This window comes from Lissotriton vulgaris, chromosome 9, assembly GCF_964263255.1.
Source record: "Lissotriton vulgaris chromosome 9, aLisVul1.2, whole genome shotgun sequence".
In the NCBI taxonomy this organism is placed as follows: Eukaryota; Metazoa; Chordata; class Amphibia; order Caudata; family Salamandridae; genus Lissotriton; species Lissotriton vulgaris.
Window position 1 is genome coordinate 277542470 of NC_141697.1, and position 23848 is coordinate 277566317.

A 23848-nucleotide genomic window follows, 5' to 3' on the forward strand; every position below is an offset into this window, starting at 1 on the left:
TATTTCGATGTTCTGCGTGTCCGGTGCGAGGTTTATTTCCTAACCTTAAAACATCTTTTAACACATGGCTAGACGTGTCAGTTCATTTGAAAGTGAAAACGTTATCAATGTCAGCCATAGTGTTAAAATATGCATTGGCATAGCCAATAGGTCTCGCCGTTGGGACCGTATAAGTGTTTAGCCATGCAACAGTTGAGGTGGTTGCACCAAGGATATTATGCTGCATAACTAAATACTTATAAGGTCCCAAAGGTGAGACCTATTGGCTATGCCAATGCTTGTTTAACTAAGTGATTTAGGCCCCGGTGTGGAGGGAGGAGGACTCCGAGAGGCCAATTGCCCCCACAGAAGATCAAACTCCCTTGGCAAGCCATTAATTACAGGGGGGGTATGTGTTTCTTTAGAGTCCCTACAGCTTTTTAAAATGGTTTATTTGAAACTCTGCTGTAGCATGTTATCCAGTTTTGTCGGGTTTCCTAGGGGGACGACCACTGAAAGCTCTAGTAGGAACGGTCAACTGCTGCAATTTGGAGGTAGGGAATTAAAAGATTGAAGGTTTACATATTGCAACCCTGCATTGCATCCTAGTATACAGAGTAGTAGTTGTATACTGAGCATTCGGAAGTAGAAACCTTCAGATTACTCCAAGAGGCACTCAAAGAACTGATGCTTGGTCAGCGATTTCAGTAAGAGCACACATGGCCTGCTTAGCCAAATATCCTGTTCAGTAGGAGCTCACCTTAGATTTGTTTTGCACAGTAAATAATTTTGAAAACATGCACTTGAAACGGCAGTACTCGGCAGAGGATTCAATGCTCTAGCTACATTGGTAAGTTTTTCACTTTTATTTACAATGAAGATAAAAGGAAAACAAATAAAAGCTTCATTAAATCAATTTGACTTGTAATAGCCAATCTATGTAAACGAATCACATCCTGAATTAGCTTGAGTGGGAACTCATGGCAGTGGGAACAAAAACAACTGGCTGCTACCCTTACCATCTCTGCATGGTGAGTCAGGAAGGCATTCTCAACTACAGCTGATAAACCTACACCATTGACATAAAAGTAACTACCCTCCTGAGAAACGCTGTGCAGGGCATTATCAGAAAATGATTGTAGGATCAGAACCGAAAACCAAGGACATGTTATTTCGCCCTCTTTGCCAGGGCATTGTATTTATTGCTCAGCACACCTACCAACTGCAGAACACGCAGCAGTCTTGTCACTCTCCCAACTGGCAAGTGAATCGCATCTTATACCGGAGACAAGGTCCCTACTACACTTAAAGGAGCCATCGAGTGTAGAGTAAAAGCAGTTATCTTCGCCTAGTCCAGCAACTCTAGCAATCATCAATAGCAGGAATCGGTGGGGATGCGTTTGATGCCACATGGGGTGCTGAGATTGACTGTTGCGTCTCGCACCCCTTTAACATGTCCCTAGGGTGCTAACAATGGAAGGATTGGACGAATCATTTTTATTTCTTTTCTTAAATGAATTAGGTTTTGAGAAAAGCACAGCACGAGAAACTTTAAAAAGAATTCCTAAAGTGCCCTTACCAAAAATGTTCTTGTGAGGAGTCATGAAAGCAGTGGCGTAACAAAACATGAGGGGGCCCCCCTGCAAACTACATGGAGGGGGCCCCCTCCCATTCTCCGTGCCAGTCTAGAGCTCTCAGGCCAGCGACCCGCCATACTGCAGGGGATGCGGGCGATTGTTATGCCACTGTCACCAATACAGCCGTTATAAGTAACACTTACCTTGCATCCTTCTCCTCTCTGCCTTGCACCCTTCTCCCCCTCCACCTTGTACCCTTCTCCCCCGCCGCCTTGCACCCTTCTCTACCCTGCATCCTTCTCCCCTCTGCCTTGCACCCTTTTCCCCTCTGCCTTGCACCCATCTCCCCTTTGCCTTGTACCCTTCTCCCCTTTGCCTTGCACCCTTCTCCTCTCTGCCTTGCACCCTTCTCACCTCTGCCTTGCACCCTTCTCACCTCTGCCTTGCACCCTTCTCACCTCTGCCTTGCACCCTTCTCACCTCTGCCTTGCACCCTTCTCACCTCTGCCTTGCACCCTTCTCCCCCTCCGCCTTGCACCCTTCTCTACCTTACACCCTTCTCCTCTCTTCCTTGCACCCTTCTCCCCTCTGCCTTTCACCCATATCCCATCTGCCATGCACCCTTTTCCCCCTCTGGCTTGCACACTTCTCTACCTTCCACCCTTCTCCTCTCTTCCTTGCACCCTTCTCCTCTTTGCCTTGCACCCTTCTCTTCTCTGCCTTGCACACTTCTCCCCTCTGCCTTGCACCCTTCTCCCCTCTGCCTTTCACCCTTCTCCCCTCTGCCTTTCACCCATATCCCATCTGCCATGCACCCTTTTCCCCCTCTGCCTAGCACCCTTCTCTACCTTCCACCCTTCTCCTCTCTTCCTTGCACCCTTCTCCTCTTTGCCTTGCACCCTTCTCCCCTCTGCCTTGCACCCTTCTCCCCTCTGCCTTGCACCCTTCTCCCCTCTGCCTTGCACCCTTCTCCCCTCTGCCTTGCATCCTTCTCCCCTCCGCCCTGCACCCTTCTCCACTCTGCCTTGCACCCTTCTCCCCTCTACCTTGCACCCTTCTCCCCCTCCGCCTTGCACCCTTCTCTACCTTCCACCCTTCTCCTCTCTTCCTTGCACCCTTCTCCTCTTTGCCTTGCACCCTTCTCCTCTTTGCCTTGCACCCTTCTCTTCTCTGCCTTGCACACTTCTCCCCTCTGCCTTGCACCCTTCTCCCCTCTGCCTTTCACCCTTCTCCCCTCTGCCTTTCACCCTTATCCCATCTGCCATGCACCCTTTTCCCCTCTGCCTTGCACCCTTCTCTACCTTGCAACCTTCTCCTCTCTCCCTTGCACCCTTCTCCCCTCTGCCTTGCACCCTTCTCCCCTCTGCCTTGCACCCTTCTCCCCTCTGCCTTGCACCCTTCTCCCCTTCACCTTGCACCCTTCTCCCCTCCGCCTTGCACCCTTCTCCCCTCTGCCTTGCACCCTTCTCCCCTCCGCCTTGCACCCTTCTCCTCTCTACCTTGCACCCTTCTCCTCTCTACCTTGCACCCTTCTCTACCTTGCACCCTTCTCCTCTCTTCCTTGCACCCTTCTCCTCTTTGCCTTGCACCCTTCTCTTCTCTGCCTTGCACTCTTCTCCTCTTTGCCTTGCACCCTTCTCCTCTTTGCCTTGCACCCTTCTCTGCCTTGCACCCTTCTCCTCTTTGCCTTGCACCCTTCTCCTATCTGCCTTGCACCCTTCTCCCCTCTGCCTTGCACCCTTCTCCCCTCTGCCTTTCACCCTTCTCCCCTCTGCCTTTCACCCTTCTCCCCTCTGCCTTTCACCCTTATCCCATCTGCCATGCACCCTTTTCCCCCTCTGCCTTGCACCCTTCTCCCCTCTGCCTTGCACCCTTCTCCCCTCTGCCTTGCACCCTTCTCCCCTCTGCCTTGCACCCTTCTCCCCTCTGCCTTGCACCCTTCTCCCCTCTGCCTTGCACCCTTCTCCCCTCCACCTTGCACCCTTCTCCCCTCCGCCTTGCACCCTTCTCCCCTCTGCCTTGCACCCTTCTCCCCTCTGCCTTGCACCCTTCTCCCCTCCGCCCTGCACCCTTCTCCCCTCCGCCCTGCACCCTTCTCCCCTCCGCCCTGCACCCTTCTCCACTCTGCCTTGCACCCTTCTCCCCTCTACCTTGCACCCTTCTCCCCCTCCGCCTTGCACCCTTCTCTACCTACCACCCTTCTCCTCTCTTCCTTGCACCCTTCTCCTCTTTGCCTTGCACCCTTCTCCTCTTTGCCTTGCACCCTTCTCTTCTTTGCCTTGCACACTTCTCCCCTCTGCCTTGCACCCTTCTCCCCTCTGCCTTTCACCCTTCTCCCCTCTGCCTTTCACCCTTATCCCATCTGCCATGCACCCTTTTCCCCCTCTGCCTTGCACCCTTCTCTACCTTGCACCCTTCTCCTCTCTCCCTTGCACCCTTCTCCCCTCTGCCTTGCACCCTTCTCCCCTCTGCCTTGCACCCTTCTCCCCTCTGCCTTGCACCCTTCTCCCCTCTGCCTTGCACCCTTCTCCCCTTCACCTTGCACCCTTCTCCCCTCCGCCTTGCACCCTTCTCCCCTCCGCCTTGCACCCTTCTCCCCTCCGCCTTGCACCCTTCTCTACCTTGCACCCTTCTCCTCTCTTCCTTGCACCCTTCTCCTCTTTGCCTTGCACCCTTCTCCTCTTTGCCTTGCACCCTTCTCTTCTCTTCTCTGCCTTGCACCCTTCTCCTCTTTGCCTTGCACCCTTCTCCTCTTTGCCTTGCACCCTTCTCCTCTTTGCACCCTTCTCCTCTTTGCCTTGCACCCTTCTCCTATCTGCCTTGCACCCTTCTCCCCTCCGCCTTGCACCCTTCTCCTATCTGCCTTGCACCCTTCTCCCCTCCGCCTTGCACCCTTCTTCCCTCCGCCTTGCACCCTTCTCCTCTCTACCTAGCACCCTTCTCCCCCTCCGCCTTGCACCCTTCTCTACCTTGCACCCTTCTCCTCTCTTCCTTGCACCCTTCTCTTCTTTGCCTTGCACCCTTCTACTCTTTGCCTTGCACCCTTCTCTTCTCTGCCTTGCACCCTTCTCCTCTCTGCCTTGCACCCTTCTCCCCTCTGCCTTGCACCCTTCTCCTCTCTGCCTTGAACCCTTCTCCTCTCTGCCTTGAACCCTTCTCCCCTCTGCCTTGCACCCTTCTCCCCTCTGCCTTGCACCCTTCTCCCCTCTGCCTTGCACCCTTCTCCCCTCTGCCTTGCACCCTTCTCCCCTCTGCCTTGCACCCTTCTCTACCATGCATCCTTCTCCCCCTCTGCCATGCACCCTTCTCCCCCTCTGCCTTGCACCCTTCTCAGCCCCCCATTTCCCTCTTCCTGCGGACGCCCATGGTGTGTTCTAACAAGCGTGCTTACCTGAGGGCACCATTTTGCTGCCTTGTCCCTTCTCATGTGAGCTTTGCCCTGTCTGGGGGCCCCCACTCCCACTCTTGTCAGGGTCCCGAGCACTGCTCTGTGCTGTCTCTTGCTCTTGCTCTCTGAGGCCCCCACCCCATCCTTGTCCCTGTCTCTTCTCTTCTCTTATGGGGTGGGCCCCCCACCCTCTCTTCTCTTCTATTGTGGGGTGGGCCCCCCACCCCATCCTTGTCCCTGTCTCTTCTGTTCTCTTGTGGGTGGGCCCCCCACCCCATCCTTGTCCCTGTCTCTTCTCGGATGGGGGCCTGTCCCTTCTCTTCTCTTCTCTTGTGGGGTGGGGCCCCCACCCCATCCTTGTCCCTGTCTCTTCTCTTCTCTTGTGGGGTGGGCCCCCACCCCATCCTTGTCTGTCTCTTCTCGGATGGGGGCCTGTCCCTGTCTCTTCTCTTGTGGGGTGGGGCCCCCTTGTCCCTGTCTCTTCTCTTCTCCTGTGGGGTGGGCCCCCCACCCCATCCTTGTCCCTGTCTCTTCTCTTCTCTTGTGGGGTTGGGCCCCCTTGTCCCTGTCTCTTCTCTTCTCCTGTGGGGAGTGCTTTGATTAGAGTGGGGGCCGGGCTCTGTGCTGCCTCAGAGGAGCAGTGGAGACTGCTGTCTCTGGTGCCCCCATCCTCTTTCCGGGCCTGCCTCTGGCTCTGACTGAAGTGAAACAATGTATATTGATACTTTGTTTCTCTTCAGTCAGAGGGAGGGGGCGAAGGGCACCGAGCAGGCAGCACCTGCTTCAGACGCAGAGGGAGAGAGGCTTGCTTCTCAGCTCTCAGAAGAGCTGAGGGGGCCGGGGCCCTCTGGGGGCCCCTTCATTAACTGTAGAGAGTGAGGCCCCCCGCACTGCGGGGGCTGCGGGGGCGTTTGTTACGCCACTGCATGAAAGAGCCCCTTCCAGCAATGTTCCTCCTTCCCCAAAAATCCCTGTACCTTGCACTTTCACTCACTAAACCAATCTTCTGACCCAACGGCCGGGCAAACCGCAGCCTGAGCAATTAAAATGCACAGGCATGTTCAGCTGTGAATTATTTACTACACATTCTTGCAAAAAATGAACATTACTTCTGCAAGCGTGCATGGTGAAGCTGGAGAGCGTGGGCTAGATGCAGGCAATTAGAACAGGGCAGAAACACGGTAGAAGGGCGCTTACCTATTATTGAGATAAGACTGATTTACAGGGTTCAAGGCAAAGTTATAAACAAGCATTACTTATACCAACCGCCATGGCTTTTACATAGAAGTGCTTCGTCAGTCAACTGGTGAGTTTAGGCACTCAATAAGTCATCGGAAATGCACTGTCCTAATTTTTATATTCATATATCCATTTAGTAACCCACAGACCCATTCTTGAACATACACATCCCCAGTAAAACACACAACAACTCAACAAGCATATGTAAGAAACATTTAAAGTAGAAAAAAGAAAAACACCACTGTAAAAACGTGGCATGTATATGCCCTCAAAAAAAAATAAAAGCATACACACAAGTGGATATGTTATTTTACATGGTGCATCACTTTCTAAAAGTTACAATATGGCCGCCACATTTAGACGCAAAATGTTAGCCATCTTCAATAGGTAAAACAGTTCACACTGTGCGCAAGACAGTTGCAAATTGGATGCTCAGCAAACCGAACACTGGGCATCCATACTGGAATAATATTGTGCATAGCATCATTGCTGTACAGATTCAACATGGAAGACAATACTTGTAAACTTGTTAGACATCTTGGAAAGGTAAAACAATGCTTCACTATGGACATGCAATTCCAAGCTAGCCGCTTGGATTAGAAGCAGAGCTCATGTGGGATGCTGTAATCTGCAAATTAAAAAAGTAGTAAGCTGCTCAGAAGCGGCGTTTGAGGAACTGCAAAATGTTCTGAACAAAATAAAAAAGGAAATATAAAAAGGAGGAAGAAAGGAAAAAGGGGAACTATAAAAAGGAGCTAATGGAATGGCGCTTCAAGGCGACAGTGAAGCACTTTGACTTTTAGATGGATGTGCACATGTGAACAAGCAAGCAAAATGCGGCTGAAGTGGAGTGATCCACTGGCCCCTGCGGTTTGTTGTTATAGGCAAAAGCAGAATGTAAATGATACAAATAGACTAACAGACCAATGGCAAACAAGCATTTGCAATGCAATAGGTCTCGCATTCACACGAGTTTGAGCTATTGGCATTGTAAATGACAATGCCTTTTATTTATGTTTTACAAACCAAAACATAGATAAAAGGCATTGTCATTTACAATGCCAATAGCGCAAATTCGGGTGAATGTGAGACCTATTGCACTGCAAATGCTTGTTTTTAGAGCGCATTTCTTTTCACGAGCGCTATTGCCTACATATTAACAGCAGTCCACATATAAGGTCCCAACGGCGAGATCTATTGGCTATGCCAATGATTGTACTGCATATACTCGTCAGGTGGCTGAGAAAGATCATGTGGATGCTTCCAGCAGACACCCTGAGGACTGTAGTCCAGGCCCTGGTTACATCACGAATGGACTATGGGAACATCCTCCTTCTGGGTCCCTTCAAGGAAGTCACCAAGATACAACAGGTGGTTCAGAATATGGCAGCCCGCCTCATCTGTAATCTGCCGGCCAGATCCTCGGTCTCTGTCCATCTGCGCAATCTGCACTGGCTGCGCATCGAGAGCCGAGTGAAATTTAAAGCTCTCTGTATAATGCATCATATTAAAAGTGGCAAAGCCCCGAAATATCTGTCCTCTTTGGTACAGCATTATGTCCCTTCCCGCACATTGAGATCCTCTACGCAAAATAAGTTTCAGATCCCGCGCTTCAATAAAGCTAAAATGGGCGGTCGCTCGTTTGCGTTCTTAGCACCTTCTCTATGGAACTCCATGCCTCAACCCCTGCGATCCGAAATCTGCTACCTTAAATTTTGCAGGGAAATCAAGACCTGGCTTTTTAATTCTTAAATTTGTTGCTTAACCCTACTCAGCTCCTCTTACCTTCTGTTTGCTCACTAGCGCCGGGAGACCTCCGGGTAGCTGCGCCCTCAATAAATGTAATAAGAAGAAGAAGAAGAAATCAAAAAATATGTAGCCATCGCACAAGCTAGTCATGGCATACTGTTTGAATGCTGAACTGCAATAATATCGTTCAGCCAGACTCTTCAAAGACAGAAGTAATGATGAATTATTATTGTATGGGGGGCTCGACCGAGCATATTGGCCATGTGTGATGCTTTGAAACTATCCTTGTGAAAGAATACTACAGGAGCCACTCAAAAGCAAGTGAAACTATATCCACTTACATGATGTGGAAGACTAACCGCCTATTCAGTGGAGCCTTCTCATTTAAAGTTCAGCAGAGAGATAGTAAACAGTTCTCTTTCCAGTTATATATAAAACGCTCTGTTGCCCGTGTGGCTGGGTCTGCGCTATATAAATACTACAAATAAATGAATATTAAAAGACATTGCTTTGTCTCTTTCAGGTCGATGTCAAACAATTAGCAAACCTCTATATAACGGAACCAATTTTGAATGTTATGGTCACTGTGGTGTGGTTTTTTAGGTCGAGCAGACCTAACCCTCAATGCGTGAGCATTGATGGTGTCTGCTTCAGACCTAATGTTACCCGTATTTGGGAATGTGGACACGAGAGGGTGCACGAGCGCAGATTTGCTCAGATTTGACCTCGTGCGCGCGCACGTCGCCGTGCCCCTCTCGTGCCTTACATTCCCGTGCGCACACAGCCAGCCCCCACACCCCTGCACACAGGCACACGTACACACAGGCAGGCACACACACACACAGGTACAACACACGCAGGCTCATACAAGCGCAGACCCCCACCCACCCCCCCCGCCGCCGCCCCCCCGCCTACATACACACAAATGCGCACACTCGCACTCCCATCCCTGCTCACCGGGCACACGCAGGGCTTCCATCACTGGGGGGGCGGGCACCGTCAATGTGCCCCGAAGCACCCCCCTCACCGGGTCTGCTATACTCTTCCCCGTCCCACAGCCTCACAGCACTCCGGCGAAGACTGCAGGAGCCGCAGGGAACGCCAACGTGCATGCTCACGGCGTCACGCTCCTGCCCTCTCGCGTCTCTTCTGCGCTCCAGGCCGACGTGCGCCAAATACAGGAAAAACAACAGAACCTCAACTGCGTGCTCAACAGTTTTATTTATTTCATTTACGTACTTGTTTTTAATCCAACGTAGTTTTTCCACATCCCACAAAGGCAATCAAATAGCTCGTGAATCATGCCCTGTGCTGTTTTTGGCTCAAATGTCGCCGTCTGAAAATTATTACATCTTTAACCGTGCACGCACAGCGGCCTCCCACGCAAGGCAGGCTTCCCAGCAGATCTGCGATCAACGTCTCTGAGTAACCTTTTTGAAGGTGCATCTGGAAGCTGTCCTTTTCCCAGGCGCCGACAATCACGAGGAATCCCACAGACGGTATGTGTCCCAGCCTGCAGGGCAATGGGGGGAGGCACTACTGGTTATTATTTTAACTACTATTTTGCATGCAATCATACATGCTTAGTGAACTGACATGATAACGGAAGAGGCGTTAGGCACGTGCGTTCTTATTCACCATCATTAATTTACTTGCATTATGAGCACAGTTGGTTTGGGATTGGAGGAGCCAAGGACACCCTGCGGGCAGTCAGTGCAGGCATTCTGGGAGATGTAGTGCGAATGTGTGTGTGTGGGGGGGGGGGGTCATTTGTAAATAGCACGGCATGCACAAAGCCTGGTGTTTGTTTTTATTTCGCATGAGGGTGGAGCGCATTGAAGTTAAATTAGTCGGAGGGAAGATAAAAAACAATCGTTTTCAATGGCACAATTGAAATTTCGCCAGGAACGGGCTGCTTCCCTTGAAGTTGAATGAAGGAGGCCAGGCTACATGGGAATTCTAACATGGCGCTACTTCCAAAAAGCTTATATTGGTCACTTACAGTCACAAACGTAGTCAAACATAAGGTGTGGTAAGCAAGGGAGTGAACATTGTGATACAGGGGTGTTCTCTCCGAGGGAAGGGGTGCGACTGGCAAACATGCATTTGTAGCTGATTTGTAAGCACGGATTAAATAGGGATTTCTGAAGTTTCCATTTGGGACATAAATACGGGGTTCAAGATCACTGTTGCATTTGTTTTAAGGAGGATTCTTTTTTGCATTGTGGGGGGCGGGGGGGCGGGGGGGGGGGGAGTTAGTAGAGTTACTGGCAAAAAATGAGTTACTCTGGAAACGTGCACCAGGAAAGACTGCACTGCCACTCACGCCTGCACCACTGCTCAACATTGATATACATCTCCCTTTTGACAGCACCTTAAACTTCAACAGCTCAGGATGGGTGCTGCACAAAATCCTCAGTTATACATGAGCTACATATAGAAAGCAGATGACACCCGAATGATCACTTGGTTCGCTCCTAGCATCGTCGTCGACAACAGGGAGTGGGGAGGTGGGCGGAGTGGGTGGGGCGCGTGGGGATACTAGCATAAATGTTTCTAAGTTTATCTGGCTCAAAGATATAAACAAATGTACTAAGTGAAACGCTCCCACGTTACGGCAACTTTCATGAAATGTGAAACATCTTTGTTCTTTGGTTACGTGATGTTTGTTGCACGAGTGCCGAATATTCAGTTGGCTCGGCTCGTGCTCTTCGAGCCCAGACTGAAATTTGGCTTGGCTCTCTCTGCTAATTAGCTGGCTCGCCCACCTGTATTGCTAGGCCTCTGGTCTGGATCAATCTGATTCTGGACTCTTACTTTCAGTCCTTTTCCTTTAAATGAGTGACCCTTTCTTTCTGCTGTTTTTGTACTCCACACCTTGCATCCTGTTTTCGGTTTTATATATCGGGGAGTCGGCCCGAAGGCATTGGACCACCTTTACATGCGCAACAGATTACACACCCTCACACCACCTCACCCTCACACTCCCTCACCCTCACCCACGCACCCTCACTCACCCTCACCCCCCTCTCACCCTCACTCACCCTCACCCCCCTCACCCTCACCCCCCTCACCCTCACTCACCCTCACCCCCCTCACCCTCACTCACCCTCACCCCCCTCTCACCCTCACCCCCCTCTCACCCTCACTCACCCTCACCCCCCTCTCACCCTCACTCACCCTCACCCCCTTCTCACCCTCACTCACCCTCACCCCCCTCTCACCCTCACCCCCCTCACCCTCACCCCCCTCTCACCCTCACTCACCCTCACCCCCCTCTCACCCTCACCCTCACTCACCCTCACCCCCCTCTCACCCTCACTCACCCTCACCCCCTTCTCACCCTCACTCACCCTCACCCCCCTCTCACCCTCACCCCCCTCTCACCCTCACCCCCCTCTCACCCTCCTCTCACCCTCACCCTCACTCACCCTCACCCCCCTCTCACCCTCACCCCCCTCTCACCCTCACCCTCACTCACCCTCACCCCCCTCTCACCCTCACCCTCACTCACCCTCACCCCCCTCTCACCCTCACCCTCACTCACCCTCACCCCCCTCACCCTCACTCACCCTCACTCACCCTCACTCACCCTCACTCACCCTCACCCCCCTCACCCTCACTCACCCTCACCCCCCTCACCCTCACTCACCCTCACCCCCCTCTCACCCTCACCCCCCTCTCACCCTCACTCACCCTCACCCCCCTCTCACCCTCACCCCCCTCACCCTCACTCACCCTCACTCACCCTCACTCACCCTCACTCACCCTCACCCCCCTCACCCTCACTCACCCTCACCCCCCTCACCCTCACTCACCCTCACCCCCCTCACCCTCACTCACCCTCACCCTCACTCACCCTCACCCTCACACACCCCCTCACAACCCCCCCCTCACACACCCCCTCACCCTCACACACCCCCTCACCCACCCCTCACCCCCCTCTCACCCTCACACACACACCCTCACAACCCCTCACCCTCACACACACACCCCCTCACCCTCACACACACACCCCCTCACCCTCACACACACACCCCCTCACCCTCACACACACACCCCCTCACCCTCACACACACACACCCCCTCACCCTCACACACACACCCCCTCACCCTCACACACACCCCCTCACACACCCCCTCACACACCCCCTCACCCTCACACACCGTCACACCCCCTCATCGTCACACCCCCTCATCCTCGCACCCTCACACACCCTCACCAGCATAGCATAACAAAAAAAAGCATAGCATAACAAAAAAAGCATAGGATAGCAAAACATAGCACAGCATAACAAAACAAAGCATAGGATAGCAAAACACAACATAGCATAACAAAACATAGCATAACAAAACACAACAAAGCATAGCAAAACACAACAAAGCATAGCATAGCAAAACACAACAAAGCATAGCATAGCAAAACACAACAAAGCATAGCATAGCAAAACACAAAGCATAGCATAACAAAAGACAACAATACATAGCAAAGCATAACAAAACATAGCATAGCATAACAAAACACAACAAAACATAGCAGAACAAAACATAGCATAACAAAACATAGCATAGCATAACAAAACAAAGTATAGCATAACAAAACATAGCTTAACCCCTTCCATGCGGCCGCGATTCTGTGCCTGTGCAGCAGAATCGCGAGTGGGCGGGTTTATGACGGCCCCCAGCTGTCATCAGCACACGAGCACCGTAGTGCATGACGGCTGGGGGCCGTCATCAGCATAGAAGGGGATAACAAAACAGCAAAACACAATAAAACATAGCGTAGCATAACAAAACAGCATACATAACAAAACATAGCATAGCAAAACATAGCATAGCATAACAAAACACAACAAAACATAGCATAGCATAGCATAGCAAAACACAACATAGCATAGCAAAACACAACATAGCATAGCATACTATAACAAAACATAGCATAGCATAACAAAACATAGCATAAAACATAGCATAGCATAATATAACACAACAAAACATAGCATAGCATAACAAAACGCAACAAAACATAGCTCAACAAAACAAAGCATAGGGTAGCAAAACTAAACATAGCATAACAAAACAAAGCCTAGGATAGCAAAACAAAACATAGCACAACACAACAACGCTTAGCAAAACACAACAAAACTTAGCATAGCCTAACAAAACACAACAAAACATAGCCTAACAAAACACAACAAAACATAGCATAGCAAAACATAGCATAGCATACCAAACACAACAAAACATAGCATGGCATAGCATAACAAAACATAGCGTAGCAAAACAAAGCATAGCATAATAAAACACAACAAAACAGCATATCATAACATAGCATAGCAAAGCATAGCATAGCAAAACATAGCATAACAAAACATAGCATAACAAAACACAGCATAACAAAACACAGCATAACAAAACACAGCATAACAAAACACAGCATAACAAAACACAGCATAACATAACAAATCAAAACATAGGATAGCAAAACATAGCATAGCATAACAAACAAAAAAACATAGGATATCAAAAGAAAACATAGCATAGCATCACTCAGCCCCACCACAGCATCACTCAGGGGCACCACAACATCACTATGCAATACAACAGCATCACTGAACGCCACAGCATCACTCGTTCGCCATCACAACATCACTCAGTGCCACCACAGCATGTATCTGTGCAACCATTCAACAACAACTGGTTCAAATATGTTCTCTCAATGTTTCAAGCTTTATTACAAATGTAACAACAAGATGTTAATAATCCACTTCTGTTCTTGGATTTTCGTCACAATAAAATACACTGAACATAATCTTCACTAAAGTTATTTACAAAACTTTAAGCTATTGCCATTATAAATTACAATAACTTTTATTTAAGTATTGATTATTTAAAAAAATTAAAAGCCATTGTTATTTGTAATATCAATACATTTAAGTCACGTAAATACAACACATATTGCATTACAAATGCTATAGGTGTCACATTTGCGAAAGTTCTAACTATTGGCATTGTAAATGACAAAGCTATTAATTTCGCTATTTTCAAAAACAAAACATAAATAAAAAAAAATTGTCATTTACAATACCAATAGCTCAAACTTTCCTAATGCGAGACCTATTGCATTGCAAATGCTTGTATTTGTCTGTGCTCCAAAGCAGCCTACGGCCAGTATAGATAAATCTGTAGCTCTGAATTCGCAATGTATAAGCACACCAATGATTGGGGAATACTCCACAGTCCGAGCAGAACTTTGAAGTATCTATATTGTTACTTTTCATTGAAAAAAGCGTGAGTTTTGCTTTTTTTCTTCAGAAACAACATTACAATCATTTGCAGTTCACGGAGTTCACAGCAAAGCGTCCAACCCTCAGACTGCACATAAAAGATTATGTGGGCTGAACTCTCCCATTTTTGAGAACTTTCACCGGCCTTTACATCTTCTGGCAGTAGTTCCATCTCGGAGTAGTTCTATCTCTGGTTGGAACGAGTGGAAGTAACAATACCTGCAGTTGGACGGCTGACTCAAGCATTTCATCCTTCCTGGATCAATAAGTAGAATGCCTTGAGATAGAGTAATTGGGACACCGCCTGCCTATTCACAACGCACAAAAAGGACTATTGGAGCTGCACCATATAAAAGGGAGTTATTAATGTCACAACTGCACGCAATTGTGCTTCGGGCGATTACTGTGCATTTTGGGAGTTGCACAGATGACTTTGCTCAAGAGCGTGAACATTTATTGCTTCATCCACGCTGAAAACAGTTGCTTTAGGTACACAATGTTCAAACGCACACATCCCATATACCCCATCCCCCCACCCCCCGTCAGCCACACGTGCTTCCCACATTGAGCAACGTGGTCAGTATCCCGGCTCTCACGTGGGTACCGTTTCCTGTAACTGAAAGGCGACCATGCATGACAAACATCCCGCGCACAGGAAAAAGCCCCACCCGGGCTGCTGCTCTCTCCCTCCGTCCCTCGAGCCACAATAAGCCGCTTCTCACAGGGTGATTCCAACGCCCTCCAGAAGTAAGCACCCGGCTCAGACCTCCAGGGGGCTTGCGGAAGACCCACCTCACACACACACAGATCGCAAAGAAAAGGCCTTTAGCTTATTCCACAGCCACTTACAGCAAATATTGAAAATGTGATTGTGTGCGAAGTGATTACTATCCCATCATCGAGCAGAGATGAACTACTGCCGGAGAATTACTGTGCATAACACTGCACAAATACATCAGATACTTTCCATTTTACCTGGGGAGACAGGAGAACCTAACTCGGAAACTATTTCCTTAGAACTTCTAGATTAAGGTTTGCAGAAGAAGTGGGTCTCCTTTACCCAGGAACAGGGCACGGTTATGCAGAAAGGCCTGCAGTCTTTTAACCAGTAGTCACATTACCATAATATACTGCAGTTGTATTAATGTCGTGCTTCGCACTCCTTAGAAAGCGCTTTTATAAACGGATTACACTCAACTGCATAGGCTTGCGCTCAGAGGAGGTACTAGCTTTGATGCTCTGCACGAGGAACAAAGCTGGACTCCTAGTTCACTTTTATTGTCAAGCCTTGGTGTGTGGTCAAGCTAAAGGTGGGCGAGATAAAACGCACAGTCGTATAAAAGGTGCTAGAGCATCGGTGGAAAGTGTCTGACTTCATGGCTGGCCTATGGTGGAAGTGTTTAAGTCTGTCAAAAGAAGACATGAGTTCCCTGATTACAAAAAAAAACAAATTGCCTCCTACTAAACTATGTAAATACACCTGGGCGTCTTAGATGAGGAGCGAGTTCATTCTTACTGGAAACCGTATAGAGCCCAAGCCTGCAAAACCATAAGAATTCTCACATGGTCAGTCTAATAAGTTCTTGGTTGTACCAACAAATTCATACAGCATCCTCCTAAGCATGTCCACAGGCTCCAGCAACTGCTACACAACAGCAAATGAGTGACGGCGGACGGGGGGGGATTTATATGCAAGTATAATTCCAAAAATAATTCCCTAGCTTTAGCCAAAGCCATGATAAAACAACTAAGATGGGGAGAGGGGAAATAAAAGCCACAATAGAGTCCGCCCCAAATTATATTAATCTACACCAGGGACCTCACACCTTTTCTGTAGTAAGAGCTAGTTATGTTTGATATACATCATACCGAGCTACTATTATTATTAGTGTGGTAATAGTGGCCATGTCAGATAAAGGTTATGTTCGAGGCCTCTCATGCAAGATTACTAGCAGGGACTACCTCAGTGCATAAGGCAAGTTTGTCTGCAGTAACGTGAAAATGGTTTAATTAATTTGGAATCAGTCTACAGGGTTAATATATGACAGTCACAGAAGCAATGCCCTGGTCACCATGGTTATAGTTTTAGTAAGCGGTCTCTCCAATATCAAATTATTTATCCAGCAAATATTAGCTCTAAATATATTTTGGAAATGAGTCCATTTTGTCTACAAACATCAGCTAAGCTTGCGAGTTCTAAAAATGCACACATTTGTGTCTCAAATACACGTTTTTCAATTGTGGGTTCCATAAATTAATTCAAGCAAAAAAAAAAAAAGAGTCTACTTTAGTAGTCTGGGGTACACCAGTTGAGCTACAAACAGGTAGCTGGAGAGCTAGCTCATTGGCTACTTTTTGTCGAAGCCTGGTCTACACACTGAACACCCTTGTTCAAAAGGACTAGGTCCGTCTTCAAATAGACTGCTAAAAGAAAAAAAAAACACCACTCATTGATTTCTTTCAGTGTTCAGATTTGCTTTTAAGGGAGGGACCCACATTGTGCTTCATCATAGAGTCCGCTCCTACCTGCGGAATATTCTTTACAGCGGGCTTGGAAAAAACTGAAGAGTGAGGCCAATAAGTAGGATGTTCAGCCAATGCGATACATCAAGAGATATCGCTGGGGAGGGGCTCTAATAGCTGGTTCAGCTGCTAAAGTAGGACTATCCAACAAGAAAAAACAAGATTGAATGTGTTGTATTTGATCAAAAACAGCATGCTAGATGCCAAGATCCCAACTTAAAAAGCCTTCAGCTCTAATGTAAACTCACTCCATAGAAGATTTCAGCAAAAGAAAATACAGTTGAAAGAACGTAGCCCCAAATGCGTTTACTTACAGTTTGCAAACTGTTTTAAACTTACAATTGGTTATCCTGCTAAAAGTCAGACACACTGAAAGCAGGTCTGATGGGAGAAATGTGACTAAAATGGGTCTTGTTGACTTAAATTACATAATTTGTGAAAAAAATAAACAATGCTATTAACATTAGGAAAGAGGATCCAATTCAGAGATAATGGAAAACATGTCAGACTATGGGCTGACACAATGTGATTTGTGAGGACAGTTCATTAAAATCAATGGAGGATGATGTGCATTTATTTGGTTTAAAAAAATAAACAAGAAATAGGTTAAAAATATTTGGCGTTTGCTGCAGCCTGGCGCTGGAAGGAGCAACAGAGAAGGAAATAAAAAGGCAAGAGGCCAACAGAAATCAGAAATGGAAAAGAAAAGGAGAAATGGGCAATGGAAACAAAGGAGAGAATGAGAAAGTAAGAATGGTGTGGTTAAGGGAGAATGAGGTAAAAATGGGCGATGTATAAAAATATAAAACTGGTGAGAGATGGGGCAACTGGATGGCAAGAGGGAAAGACTAAGGCAATAGAACGGGCAGAGAATTAAAGTAGACATCTCTGTAAAAAGTATATGGTGCCTCCGCTATGAAATATGTCCTATTTTACATGTTATTATTTCCCGTATTTATCTCTACAATGATTGGAACATTTAAAATTGACCATTTAAAATGTTACAATTTAGGAGACTTCCCAGTGTCCAATGATAAAATGTAAATGAAGACAAACCATTGTACCACACGTAACTTCCAAAGAGGCTGGACAGGATGAGGAGTAGATAGGGTGAGATTCCCTCACCTCCCCAGAAAGCCAGAATAGCTATTTGAAAACGAATGCATTTTGAAACCATTTCCAACTAAGAAAATATAGTGCAAATTAGCTAAATACATTCTATCCACATCCAAGGTCCATACTTGGACACAAGACCACTAGTGTTGATCCTATAACCAATGGGTGATGTGCAATCCATCAAGCACAAAGCCCCTATTGCTATCATCTGGATGCTTCAAACTATAAAGAAAACACAGATGAGTAAAGAAGCAGCTCCTTATGTCTGGAATTATCAGTATTTCCAAGTGCCCTCAACGTTGGGTGCAATGAAAACTATAATGCAATGCAGGGAACTAATGTAATTATCCAAAGATCAGTGTTGGACAGGAGTAAGACTAGGGCAGCCCTGCTCTCACCCAGAGACTGGATGTGACAGATGCATCCATTCTTTAGGATCTACTTCAGACAAGCCAAATCATGCTCAGTGAATGAAGCATTAAATACAACATTCAAACTAGAAAAATTAGCAAAATAACAGCCAGCGGAATGTCTGCATAAGAGTTTGAATGTTTCTATGGTTCAGTGCACGTCATTTTTTGAGGTGCTACACAGGCTCTAACTGGAAACCCTTTGTTGACAACTAAAGACCAGCTCAATCTAATGGTAACTACTCATCAGGGTTTTGATCAGTGGTGCCAGATGAGTGTCATCTTTCAGAACGCAGTCTTAGTCTTTCTATCAGTTGTGCTGAGGAATCTACAACAATGGATGAAGTCAAAAAATGTCTTCAAAATGTCCTGTGGTTTATTATTCTAAAAGTCTGCTGCTTTGTGCAAACTTTATTTGTAAGTAAGTGTAGCATTAAGTGAATCACTTTGTGTCAGAAATGGGGGTCTCTAGCTGGCAGAGGTTTGCACCTGTCCAGGTAGGGACCATTCCTTCTAGTCAGGGTAAGGGAGTTACACACCCAAAACAATCCCTGCTCACCCCCTTGGTAGCTTGGCACAAGTAGTCAGGCCTATCTCAGAGGCAATGTGTAAAGCATTTGTACATAAGACACACCAACAGAGACAAAAACACTACAAATTGAAACCACACCACTTTATAAAAATAAACAAGCTAAACCAAACAAGACCAAAACGTCAAAAATCCAACGTACATAACTCAAAATATCACTTTTAAAGAGGTTTAACCAATTCTGTCCATAGAAATCTATGAATGTACTGATTTTAGCCCAAAGTACCTTTGATGCATCAAAATCCAGGTCGAAAAAACAGCCACAAAAGAGAAAAGCAACAGAAAAACATGTGGTGTTTCGGTTCTTGAGTCATAGGGGAATGGATGTGTCAGTTCTGCTGCACACAGGAGAAGCGTTGTGTCAAATCCTTACAGCGAGGAGAAGGGATGTGTCCATTTTCAGAGGCGACTCCTTTAGTTGGGGCGATGTCTTGGAAACTTGGCATACAGGTGCGATGCATGAGAAAATCCAGGCAAAGCGGACTGATATGGTTGCTAAACAGGAGCTGCATCAATGTCAACTCCTGCAGACAGGTGATGTGTTGATTCCTCAGCCACACAGCTGGGCCTGCGTCAATGTCGAAAGCCTCAGTCAGACACTATGCTCTGGACTCTGGCTGCAGTGGCTCATCGGGCCAGCTGCAGCGCAGCGATGCGCTGGTTTTTCAACCGCGGCATGCTTGCTGCGGGAAAAAATGTGCATGAAAGGGCAATGTGAGGATTTTTAAGTCTTGAGGCAACATAACTATCTACAGGGGCCAAGAACTGGAAGATGCACCACTTGCCAGGTCACAACTCCCAGCAGTGGAGTTCAGAGATGTTGCAGATGAAGTATTTGATGGCCCTGAGATTTCCAATAGAGAGCAAGCGCACGCAATCTCTTGGAGAACCTTGGAAAAGCAAGCTACAAGAAATTGCAGTTGTTTTCACTGCCCACAGATAGAAGCAGCAACTGCAGGCCAACCAAGCAAAGCAAAACACAGCAAACAGGCAGTTCTCCGCCTGACAGCTCTTCAGATCATCTTCTTGCCAGGGTCCTCAGTCCAGACGTGTTCTAAAGGCCTGGGGTTGTAGGTCCAGTGCTTATACCCCTTTTGGCCTTTGAAGTAGGCATACTTCAAAGGAAAGTCTTTGTTGTCCACAAGATCCTGCCATGGCTCCAGACACACTACGGGGGGGGGGGGGGCAGAGACAGCATTCCGAAAGGCCAGACAGCCTTATTAGGTGTCAGTGACAACTCCTCCCACCAATCTAGCTCAGGAAGGCCTACCAGCCCGTTGATAGGCCATCAGGATGCAGGTCACACCTCAGCTCCCTTTGTGTGACTGTCTAGAGTGAATGAACAAACTGACCAATTGTCAGTCTAAACCAGACGTGGATTCCACAGGCAGGAAGAGGCACAGGAGAGTAAAGCAACAAAAAAGGCCCACTTTCTAAAACTGGTATTTTCAAACACACAATTTAAAAACCACCTTCGCAGAAAGGTGTGTTTTAAAATCCTGAGTTCAGGGAATCCAAACCTCTATCTCTTCCCAATTGAAAGTTACACTTGTAAAGAGTTACAAGGCAGCTCCAATGATAACCAATTATAATCACAATTTCCACAGGGAACACTTGCACTTTAGCACTGTTCAGCAGTGGTAAAGTGCTCAGAGTTCACAAACCATCCAAAAGGAAGTCTAGAACGCATTCAAAAATACAGGAGGTAGAGGTAAAAAGACATGGGAAACCACACCAAGGATGCCAGGTCTAACACTTTGCTATTAAAATTACTGTAGTGGAATTCTTGTGATGGAACTAAAGAGTAGTTTTAGCTTGGACTTGAAAAAGTGCTGTTGAAGCATCTGGAGTGAAAATACACATGTGCTCCAAGTAATCCTGTGCCTCCTCTTGTGCTCATATTTTTACTAATTTTCTATGAGAATGGTTTGCATTTATTCCATTGTTGGCATTTATTCCATTTAAATATTTACACATATGCCTATATTAACAGACACTGCCTAATGACACTATACTGAAGTTGAAGAGAACCAGTATGCAGAACCAGCTCTTTTCTACAACTCTCTCTCCCAAGTGCAAACTTCAAATCCCTGAATTCAACACTGGAGCTAACAGTCCAGAAAGGTTGTGCTCCAACTACGTGAGCACCTGTGCAACACGAGAAACCACCCAAAACAAATACTGGAGCCCCTACAAACAACTCTGTGTAAGGTGCTGGCTACACGGAGTCAATAATCTTAATAGTAAAAGATGGCCAGTAGGGGAGAAATCTTTTGCATCAACAACCATTAATTACTTCGGACTACTTCTCAGCAACGGACCTGCCCTAAATTGTGGAAAGTACAAACGTTAGCTTTGGAAATTTTGCACCAACCACCATGAAGATGTCACAGCCAGAGAGGAGCGATTTGCTTTTTCTCAGATATGTGAATCATTCCACAGCAACGTTAAAATGAGACCCTTTCGCCCCCCAACCCCTCCCAATTATAAAGTTACCTCTCCTCCGGCCACTATGGTTCGTATCTACTGATCATAACCACAACCCAGGATTTTAAAGACACAGGCTTCCCAGCAATGTTCCTCTAATACTCAAAGGCCCATTTTGTCTCTGCACAATGGCTTGAGCGGGTGGACATATAAGAGAAAAAGTTCGGACTAGGCTTCAGCTGCACAACTTGGTATCACTTGGCCGATGATTGCAAACAACGTACCCTGTGATCCCATCGTACTCGAGTGACTTATCGTGAGTTTCACCACATTCCCAAAGTCACATCTTGACACCGCTTCTTGATTTCTCACACGTAATGCCATGCGATTTCTCTCTCTCTCTCTTCTACTCTAAATATGACTGTCAAGAGAGGGTACTACCCGTGAAACTTGTTGCCTTTTTCCTTAAAACCTGCTCTAAAAAGATAAAGGGTGACCACTAATATGTATATATATTTTTTTGTTTAAAGCCACAGCTGATCAAGGCTTCCAATATTCTAAGCAAGGTGTGTTGAGGTAAGCTGTGGCTTCTTATCATTTATGGGCTGTCATAAATGTTGATCGTGAAGCGCCTTCCATTTCACTGGACATAATCCCTAGCCAACGAGTAGCACTTTCAAAATACTGCTTGCACAACCCAGCGAACTGAATTAACCCTAGATAAACGATCGCTGTCCTTCTCCAGTATACTTTATCACCGTTTCCGCTACCCATAGCCCCTAAAGTTAACAAAAAAAAGAGAACCTGGTTAAGTCGAAGGGGAAAGGGTACCGACAAACAGAAATAGAGATGATATTGGCCACTCTCTGAGTAGTACACACATATTTAAAATGTCGACTTCTACTTGGCACCAGTTTTTCCTCTCCTCCCGGTCCTCCAGAAATGCAATCCACCCTCTTTACTGTCATTACCCAAGTTTCTGGTTCTCCACCCTAGGATCCTCCCTCTCTCTTCTCCCTTACACCGGTTTCCTATATAATTCCGCCCTGCTTCTCTGGCCTCAATCTACTCTATGACGCCCCCAGCCCCACCCCAACTTTTTCCTGCTAACCCCTCTCAATATCTAGTTTCCAATCAACGGTCTTCCACTTCACCTCTTGTCACCACATAATTCGGCGGCCGCTTCTTTATACGTCCTCGCCCGCCCTGCTGTCCTTGCGGGACCACTTTACGTGTACCTAATGCGCCTTACCTCTTTTCGATACCCGTTCCTCCGTGGACCCCCATTCATCTGGTCCCCTGCACCCTTCCACTGAGCCTCCATGCTTCTCGGATCCTCGGGGCTGTCACTGCTACCCACGGCCTCCACCCCCATACCGGAAACCGTCGTTCCAAAGCCGCCAATCATCGCCTACATCGTCACGAAGGAGGAGGAGCCTCATGAAAACACAACTCCTCCTTTCGTCCAATTGTAGAACCTGACGCCAGCCTAGATTAGGAGGGATGGGCCAGTTAGAGAGGTGTGGGCTGCCGCGCGCACGGGCGGGGCCGATTAGTGACGAAATCACGCTTTACTGAATTACCTGCAATGGGTGTGTGACTGGTACTGAACTGAAGTAACCTGCAGTTGTGACCGGTCAAGAGCATAGACCGAGAAAGGAGACTACAATCCTCTAATAGGGAGAGAAAGCTGGCGTCGGTGTTCCACACAGAATATGAAACATTGTATATAGGTTGTGCTTCTAGAAAAGCTCTACTCTGTTTACTGATAGATCTTTTCCACTTGGTGCTAAGTCCTTTTTGGGTGCTAGGGATACCTGGTGTTTAAACTTTAATAGCTTGTCTTTTCTAGAAAGGGTACCCCCGCTATATTTGTGTTCTTTTTTGGCACCATCTGTGGTATTCAAAAGGAATCCAGGGTTTGTAGATTCCCCTGAACATGGCCGAGAACATTTCCACACTTGGCCGAGAACATTTCCACACTATAGCAAAACATTTTTGGTGCTGGAGAGGGGCGGGAGGGTGGTTCCATGGCTATGGAAGTGCCTTCCCAGTGTGTTCGTGTGGTTTGAGAGACTGCCATTTATTGCAGTAATACCCTTTTACCTGTGTGTGGTACTCTTTTGTAACATGCACACGTCACTGTTCTCTTGTAAGTTACAACACACTGTTTGCTACCTCTTATATTGTGTTTGCTTTCGATACTTGCCCAAGTGCCACCATTGCCTACGTAACGTTTGTTCTTGTGTTTGAGTATCCTCCATTTATTGCAGTATTATACCTCTACTTGTACTTTGTACGCTTTTGTAACCTGCACACATCACTTTTTCTTCCTGTAATGCACTGTTTGCTACCTCTTGTATTTTGTTTGCTCACGATTGTCACTTTCGCCTCATGTAATGTAACTTTTGCTTTTGTAATTTGTTCGCTTGTAATGTTCTCATGTTTCAGTTCTGTTCCTATTGTGAAGCGATCTGACACCCTCGGGTAAAGTCAGCGCTCTATAAATAAAGGTTTGGGAGGGTGGCTGTGCAAGAACGCATGTTTTTTTTTTCTTCTAAAAA

The 23848-nt window shown here is 47.2% G+C and overlaps 1 protein-coding gene across 1 annotated transcript in view; it reads right to left on the reverse strand.

Moving 5' to 3' along the window:
• Positions 1-22692, reverse strand: part of SPTLC2 (serine palmitoyltransferase long chain base subunit 2) — a 425361-nt gene extending 402669 nt beyond the window's left edge. Inside the window, exon 1 of the mRNA XM_086937562.1 lies at positions 22537-22692. Coding sequence (XP_086793688.1) covers positions 22537-22692 — 156 coding nt within the window. The remainder of the gene's footprint in view (positions 1-22536) is intronic.
• Positions 22693-23848: the final 1156 nt, after the last annotated feature.